Source organism: Gavialis gangeticus, unplaced genomic scaffold (assembly GCF_001723915.1).
Source record: "Gavialis gangeticus isolate Ggan-Ray unplaced genomic scaffold, GavGan_comp1, whole genome shotgun sequence".
NCBI classification, from domain to species: Eukaryota; Metazoa; Chordata; order Crocodylia; family Gavialidae; genus Gavialis; species Gavialis gangeticus.
In genome coordinates this window covers 35,374-44,250 of record NW_017728967.1, presented here as the reverse complement: position 1 = coordinate 44,250, position 8,877 = coordinate 35,374, and the positions used below count along the sequence as shown (strand labels likewise).

At 48.9% G+C, this 8,877-nt stretch overlaps 1 protein-coding gene across 2 annotated transcripts in view; it reads right to left on the bottom strand.

Annotated features, from left to right (window-relative positions):
* The window catches only part of CLPB (ClpB homolog, mitochondrial AAA ATPase chaperonin), a 105,601-nt gene that overhangs the window by 76,019 nt on the left and 20,705 nt on the right, over positions 1–8,877 (bottom strand). For both annotated transcript variants that reach the window (XM_019504373.1, XM_019504382.1), the window contains exon 3: positions 8,426–8,554. In XM_019504373.1, the coding sequence (XP_019359918.1) occupies positions 8,426–8,554 (129 nt within the window). The remainder of the gene's footprint in view (positions 1–8,425; positions 8,555–8,877) is intronic.

Sequence of the window (8,877 nt, the reverse complement as noted above, 5' to 3'; positions counted from 1 at the left end):
GAGTGCTCGTAAAGCTGTGCCAGGGGTCCTGCAATGACCTCAGCCAATTCCCTTAGTACTCTAGGGTGGAGATCGTCCGGACCAGTTGACTTGAATACATCCAGTCCCTCCAGAAGTTCCCTAACTAGTTCCTCACTAACCCTTGGCTCAGGTGTGCCTCCCCTGGGGCCTGAGGTAGTTAAGCACCCACAGCCCCCTCACCAGGTTGTCACCCGTGGTCAGCACCAGGTCCAACAAGGCGTCTCCCCTGGTGATGCCTTCTTGCTCACTGTCACAGGAGAATGACCCTGCTTACACCAAGGGGGGAAAAAGGTGTGTTCTTAACCGAAGCTACCTAATGCAAGGTAAAAAACAAGTGATACAGCATGATGTGGTCCTAGATGAGTTAGCAAGGTGATTCTCAAGCAGGGTGCAGTAAGATCCTTTTAAGGGTGTCATGGGGTGCCTCATAATATTAACATGATGAGGCATGCAAACACCTACATGTGATTCACAAGATAAAACCAGAGGGCAGGTCCAGATGAGTGGGAACATGCGTTTCCCCAGGATAAGTAGCAGAAGCACAGCTTGTGCCGCTGCTACCTGTTCCCAGGGAATCCCCGTGCCACGCATGCTCTGGCACGTGGCAGGTTACCGCAGGTGGAGTAGGGGAGGCCAGAGCCAGCAACCATGCTGGCCCCAGCAGCCTTACCTGGGGTCTTCCAGGAGCTGCAGCCACAGTGCTTTTGCAGCAGGAAGCCTGGCCGGCAACCAGAGCATGGCTCCAGCTTGCCAGGTTCTGGTCTGGGGCAGCACACGCTACCGCCATGTGCAATGCCCCATTTCTTTTTGCCATGCGTTTTTTTGACCCCGGGATCTCCCAGGGCCAAACCCCATCCCCGCACTGTAAAGTAGCAGTGCGGGGAATGTCTGCGTGTGTGGCTAGTGGCACCACAGATGGGTCTGTGGTGCTACAAACTTCATGCCCGCGCTCGTCTGGATGCACCCAGAGATTTTAAACAGGAATCCAGAGTGCCAAAAACCATTCTGCCCCACTGTGGTCTGTCTGGGTTCTTTGCAACAAAGACAGACATCACTCTAGTATTTTTTGCATAGTCAAGAAATGAGTAAAAGCCAAGGGCTGGCAATTTTTGAGTGAGGCTTTGAGTCTAATTAGGGGAGACTTGCATCTAAATAGGTGGAGAACCACTGAGTTAATGGGACCAGTTAAAGACTGTGGAGGAGCCCTGTATTTACTTTGCCTTGCCAGCTTGTGTTGACACCATAAACTGTCATGGATTTTAACCTGAGGTAGCTAGAAGGGATAAAAACACACTAGTTTTCCAAGTAAAGACAGACTACAGAACCCAGGAGTTCCTGGCTCCTATCCACAGGCCATAATGGCATGCTTATTCAGGGCAGGCAGTTGAAAAACAAGACCTGACGAAGGCATTTCTCGCTTGGAAGGGAATTATTATCAGTTTGTTAGTATTGTCACAAGCACGAATATCAGCTCTCTCCCCCCAAATCTCGACTGATCTCTGGTTGTATGAACAGAAGCTGCTGGAAGATGAGGACAGCTGCCATAGCAGCTACCAGGAAACCCCAGAAGAAACTGGCTGCTGTGGAAGCTTTCCAAGAAAAGCATCAGGCAGAGAGGAAGTGATGATGTACGACAGGCCCCAACAGACTTTTCTTTGCCAGGGGAATTTCTCCACCTCCCAAATCCCTGCATAAATATTAAAAAAAACAAAACAAAAAACCCACAATAGGCAAAGCTTGGCTCTCAATTTGCCCACTGCGACTTCACCAGTCACGATATCATAGTTAATGCATACCAGCACACTAACATCAGAATAAGGCTCCACAAGTCTCTCTTTCTTGTGGCTCATATTGATCTGTACCTCCTCAAGGTGGCGAGAAGCAACTCCCTTTCTGAGGATGTCCTCTAACAGCCAGTAACTACTAGAAGCTTGCAACCCAAGAGAAGCCCCTTCATTTAGGGTTCAGCCGAAAATATTCTTGGTCCAATACACATTAGACAGGACGTATTCTGGGATAGGAAAAAAAGCTACAGATTTATCTTGGAACGTTTCTGATAATGCCACAAGCCTTTCAACTGGATGATGTCAAAATAGCCATTGCATATAACTGCAGCTTTGTAATGCGCTCGGCCCCTCATTTATTCTGTATATGATATTTGTAATTATAATGTTCCCGAGAAGTAAATGCCAAGTGCTACCACAAATACACTGTGCTAAATGCACTGGCAATTGGGCCTTGTGGTCTAGGTTACTGCAGCATTAGCTAAAATGCTGCTATAAATACGCTTTTGTATAGTTTCTTGAATTACAAGTGTGTGCAGAAGTGGATTAAAGTATAAAGCAAGGCAGGGGTGAATAAGGCGGCCAGACGCAGATGAGTGTGAATGTGGCTGCCAAAAGTCACTGCAGCGGGGTGTTGGTTGTAGCCATGTTGGAAGAAGGGTGTTCGTACCCAAAAGCTGGCAAAAAACAATTTTTCCAACTATTTACTTAGTCTAATACAAGGTATCACATTTACCCAAAGAACAAAATTTGCTCTAAGCATTAACACATCAGCAGGACCATGGCCATGGAACCTCTTTTACAGCACAGGGTTGTGCAGGGAGACCTGGATCCCACCCCTAATTCTGACAGTCACAGACCTCGTCGGACTAGATGATCTGCTCAGGTCCCTTCTGACCCTAGAAACTATGAAACTATGAAACCTGCTGTTACCTTGAGCTGGTTTCTTAGTTTCTCTGCGAGCCAGAGAATTTAAATGACTAGCCTGAAAAATCAACGAGCAGCAACAGGGATCAGATGAAGTGTAATGCTCCCACTGAGAGCCGAGCAGGGAGAAGCACAGCACATGGGAGCCACTGGGATGACACAGCCGGGGTGAACTGGGAAAGGTGGGCCTACAACAGATGTCAAAGGGCATTAATATGCCTTTGTGATGGGACAAATTGAAGTTGGCTGTACAGCAACACATATCAGGACACCTGGTTGGAAAAGGTGGGAAACCACAGGGGTATTACCTTCAGGAAGCTCACCTGCCAGTGAGTCCAGGGACGAGTCAATAACTAGGAGCTGGCAGTCCCAAGGAGGTGGCCTGGCTTTGGCAGAGGGGATGGGGATGGAGTATAAGGAAGGGCTGACAGGCAAGACGGAAGCCCTTTACTTTTAAATTAAGATGCAAAATGCAACAAGCCAGCAACTTCCATGCAGTGCTGAAGCAGCACCCCTGAACACATCCCCGCCTGCCCCCCGTGCATCATTCAGCCAAACCATGCATGCTTACTAAATAAAAACGTACATTTAGCAACCTAAAGAGTAATTCAATCAACAGCAGGTGCACTAGCTGAGCTGACAGTTTTGTGGGAATCTTTGCTTCTGGATTTCTAGACACCTGTGATCCTGCCTCCTCGGTCTTTTGTGCGTATGTGGGAGGAGGGAACAGGGTGGGGGAGAGTGTTTTGTGATTCTGCATTCAAGGTGTTCAGGCACAGAAACAAAGAAAGGAAAAGCCATTTAGGTCTCATTTAACCCATCCCCTCTGGCCACTGCAAGATTGTCCCCTACAGTATATTCTTCTCTGCTTTGTCCACTTTGGCTTTAAATTACTATGAGCGTATCACAACCAGCAAAATTCCTCACAATTAAGAGGCTGTGAAGAGAAAATAGTATCCCAAAGAGCACGGCCGGCAGTGGGATGACCCCACGCCAGCCCTCGGGGCAGCAGCCTGACACAGCTGCTGTGAGAGGCAGCAGAAAGGTCAAGCAGGATGCCACTGAAGAGGATTCAGCCTGGAAGGGACCTATTTGGGGCTGGGGCTGCAGTACGTTGGGGAAAGCATATTCAAGTCAAGCCAAAGAGGATGGGCAATCAATACGTGATACACTGGCCTCTCAACAGCATCTTCCAACTAAGTAGCTCAAGGTGCACACACCACCACCATGCGAGGCAAGTACTATTATACCCATTGTACAGCAGAGTTATATGAAACGGAGACATGAAGCCACTCAGCAAGCCACAGCGGCGAGAAGAACCTGGCTGCTGCCCACAAAGCAGCTTCATATACAAATAAACACCCTGCGCCTGAGTTTGGGCCTGTTGACTATTCTTGAATCATAAAACACCTGACTGTTATTGGTCACATAATATATATTTAAAAAAAAAAAATCACAGAATGACAGAAAATGAGGGCTGAAGGGACCTCAGGAGGTCACATCTCCTCCAACCCCCTGCTCAAAGCAGGACCAGCCCCACTACATCATCCCAGCCAAGGCTTTGTGTAGCCAGGTCTTCAAAACCTCCAAGGATGGAGAGTCCCCCACCTCTCTGGGTAGCCTGTTCCAATACTTTACTACCCTGTTAGTGAGAAAGTTTTTCCTAATGTCTAACCTAAACTTCGCCTGCTGCAACTTGAGACCACTGCTCCTTGTTCCATCTTGTGTGATAAAGAAAGATGAGGAATGCATAGCTCAGGATGCGACAGGTATAGGGCAGCCCGCAATACCAACAGGATGTAATCTGCAGTTTCTTTCAGTCAACCTGATTTGGCTTAATAGTAAAGGTTGATCTGTATAAAAGAAGAACTGGGAAGCTTGTGTTAAAACCTTGTCACAGGCTCGCACGGGCTAACAGGAGTGCGAGCACTGTCTCTTTCAGATCAGAAGCCTTTCTGCGTCTTCACCACTGAACAAGCCCATGGTCTTTCGTGGCGCATGCTGTTATCTTCATGCAGCCAAGTCAGAGATAAGTGGACACCGACTGCACAAAAAAATCGCACCTCACCTCAGAACTCCCCTGATTACCTTTCAGCCCCTGTGCTGTAGTTTTTGGAAGAAAAAAAAAAAATAGATCTTGCTAGGGTAGGGATCATGCCACACGGCTGCAAAGTCCCCTGCACACCTATGCTACCGCATAAATGCTGATATGGGCAATGGGTTATGAATCACAGCAAAGAGTCTCGCAGCAGAAACAACCGACCGACTGGTGTTTACAGCACTGGACTGGAAGCCAGAAGACCTGAGCTCCAGTCTCAGCTTTGCTGTTGGCTTGTGCAAACCTGGGAAAACTGCTTCAGAGTATTTCTCAGCATCTCCGTGATAAAAGGGGATAACATCCTTCTGAGAGGCAGGCGGAGAGGTTCAATTAGATGTGCAAGACACTGCACTGGAAGATGCTAGAGGAAGGTAAAATATTAAGCTGGGGATGTCCTAAAACCTGCAGGTTAAGCTTCTGAAAATGACCCTTGTTATAATGCGGCAAATCAAAATATAAACACATTAAAAACCCATCTCTAAGCACCCAGGGACCTGCATATGCTATTAGATTTAGGCCCTTCTTTCTACAGAGCCATACCAAACAACCCCTTCGAACCTATCCGGCATGGAGCAAGCTGAAAGGCAGCGGGGGGCCTGGGTAGATTGGCGTCCCACCCACTCTCTTGGATAAACACTATTTATGATGTCAGCTCAGGTCAGGAGACTGTGAAATGTCACCAACAACTGCCCAAAAGGAAAACAGGAGCGGCCACTGAGCCTCACGGTCTGCTGGACACGCACAGGCTGACCACAAGGCGAGAAGGTCCTGGCAGGGTCAAGTGAGCCAGTGAATAGGCCATAAAAGGCCAAGGAGGTGGGGTGAGGGGGCAGCTGCCTACAGCTAGACCCCTGGAAGCTGCCCTAAAAAAAGCCCTGAACAGCGGGTACTTGTTTAAGCGCAGAGTGGGGAAGAAGCCTTGGTGGTTAATGGCTTTGGCCCTGAGGGCAGGGCAGCAACTGGAGGAAATGCTGGAGAGAGTAAATGGACCCTCAGTAAAAAGGCAGGTGTAGGGAAGTGTAAAAGGAGGGAGCAAAGGGAGCCTGTTCCATGTCAGCAAACAGGAAACGTCCTGCTCTCAGATGTCAATGGCAGGCCACGGGGTGAAATTATCCTCACAAAGGACCCGAGGCAGGCACACTTTAAGAGGTGTTCGATCCCCACTTCTGAGATCTTCAGGCTCACCGCCATGTATTCATTCCGGATTATACAAACCAGCGTGCACGGGCTGCCGCTTTGTTAATGCGCAGAACCGAGGAGGAAATGCTGAGTCAATGCAATTAAACTTTGCGTCATGTATTAACCATGAAACAATCCAATGAGGAGCCTTATTTCTATGCACAGAAAACATGCAAGAGCAGAGAAGAGAGTCTGCAGGGGGTTTAAAACCACCTCCGCCTGGCAGCACTGAGCCTGCCTATAGATGAGCCTTTTTAAACAGCAAGTAAAACACCGTTTGTTTTTCCTCCACCATGATGTGAGTGGATGTTGTGCCTGGACTGATCTGGGGTGTGGGGCAAATTGAAACTCAGGTCCCATAGAGATGTAAGTCTGGGTTTAACCTTGCATGCTAGGAGTGGTTATACTCAGCATGCAAACTTGGCAGGCTTAGGGCTTTGGCTCGGCAGTGCACCTAGTGCAGCATACCTTGCATTTGTATTTGGAGAAATTTGCAACATTTAGGACCAAGTCAACCTGGCCTGGAGGCTTGGCCACACAGAACTCGTACTCTGGTCTAACACAGTTAACTCATGTTGTCTAACTGTCATGCAAAAAGGAATAAAAACTAATAATCTGGCCTCAAGAAGATGTTTTTTCATCAGGCTGCAGCCTGACAATTCTCGCAGGCCAGCCTCCCTTCCAGGCATACACCTGCCTATGCCTGCAATTTGCTGGTACCAATACAGACATGCTCACACCTCAGAAAAGCCAGTGTGAGCAGGGCATTGTAAAAGGGCACCTGCTGGGATGGGTGACATGTTTCAAAGGCATAAAGGACAATTAGGTAGTGAACTAAAACTTCAGCCTGACTTTGGGGTCCACTCATGTCCTGTCAGCTCCAGCCTCATGTGGCCAAAATATAGCTCTTCACCTCACCCACCACCCAGATGTATTCTTTCATAAGAATGGACACCACCACCCTGCCTCCATTCAGGCCCTTAACCTGGGCATTGTCAATAGAATCGTAGACCATGAGGGCTGGAAGGGACCTCAGGAGGTAACACTGAGTCCAGTGCCTTGCTCAAAGCAGGATCAGCCCCAACTACATCATCCCAGCCAAGGCTTTGTCTAGCTTGGTGTTCAAAACCTCCAAGGATGGAGAGTCCCCCACCTCTCTGGGTAACCTGTTCTGCTTTACTACCCTCTTAGTGAGAAAGCATTTCCTAATATCCAACCTATCCCTTGCTGCAACATGAGCCCATTGCTCCTTGTTCTGCCATTCCATTCATGACTAACCAGATGCCATTCATGGGCATTGACTTATAAGGATTGTGTTTAGCCTCCTGCGTGGCTAGGCCTCTTCTCTCTGGCACTCCCCGTTTTCCTCCACTATAATTTGAACCCTCCAAACCCCACTGGCACCATGTCTGAACAGCTCCTTGTGAAGCTGGGTTACACGCTGCTCGTCCTGTTCACTCGTACCACTGGAGCCCATGATGTTGCGCTTATGGCGACGTTAAGGATTGTCCACAGTGCAGCTCTGGGATATGTGGTGCCCTTGTCATTACATCATTTAGCAGGACGCTTGGACAGACGCTGACCCCCTTCTGTTTTATTCACCTGGGCCCTGGGGTCCTAACTAGTGTGCTCCCCATGAGGCCGCCTGGTAATTTTATTGGCAACATCTTTTCCCTTAGGGGAACGCCTGCCAAAGCTAATCAACAATCAGTTTCAGGAATCTCCATCCTTGGAGGTTTTGAAGACCCGGCTACACAAAGCCTTGGCTGGGATGTTGTAGCTGGGGCCGGTCCTGCTTGGAGCAGGGGGCTGGACTAGATGTGACCTCCAGAGGTCCCTTCCACCCTCATTTTCTATCATTCTGGGCAGAGGGAACTATTAGATCACCAAGTTGGACAAGCCAAAGAGTTTCACCCAGGTGTCCCTCTCAAGCCCACAGACTTGTGCATGGCTACAGTTCATCCTCCAGAAAAGTATCCTGTCTTGATCTGAGGACAAGTGCTGGAGAAGCCACTGCTTCCTTGCATTTGTTCCAATGTTTACTCGCCCTCACTGCTAAAATATGGCACCTTATTCCTCATTTGAATTAGTCTGCTTTTAACTTCCAGGAATTAGGGCTTGTTATGCATCTCTCTGCAGGAGGGAAGTGGGGATATATAATACAGAGAAGGAGGAAGGCTGTTCCCTGTGTCAGAGGTGTCACGGAAAAGAAGCCTGGAGACATGAAGGGAAAGTGAAAAGGAGCAGATAAATAAATCTTTCAGAGCAGTAACTCATAATGAATACTGTAAATCAATAAGGAGGGAGGTCATGGCCAGCAGCTGGGGGCCTGACCCTGGCACCTCAAAGAGAACTGGCCCAATCCTAGGCAGCAGCTGTGGTCCTGACCCCACCACCGTGAAGCTCTGGGTCTTACCTCCTTCCAGCAGCAGCCTGACGGTCCCATAGTCGTTAGCGAGCACGGCGTAGTGTAGAGCTGTGCAGCCCTTGAACGTGGCTCGGTTGTTCAGGCGGTTGTTGAACTCATCCTCCCGGGTCACTAGAACTGGAGAGGGCGATGGGTGAGAGAGGCTTTCCATGCAGTGAAATGATGCATGCTGCTAACAAGCTGCCCTTGAAGCAGCTCACCCTGTGGGTCCCCCAGCAGCAGGATCGTGAGGAGAGGCTGTGGGTACCCAACTCCTTGCACTCCAACCCCACCAGCGGAAGAGATAATGCTGCTGGAGGAAGCCTTTTGACCCACTCGGGCAAAAGCAAGTGCTCTCCATCCACCCAGCCCAGCCCAGAGGCTGTAGATAGCCTGCTTGCCTCCTCTGGAAATCCCAGGCCATCTCTACACACTAAAAAAAAAAAAAAAAAAAAAAAAAA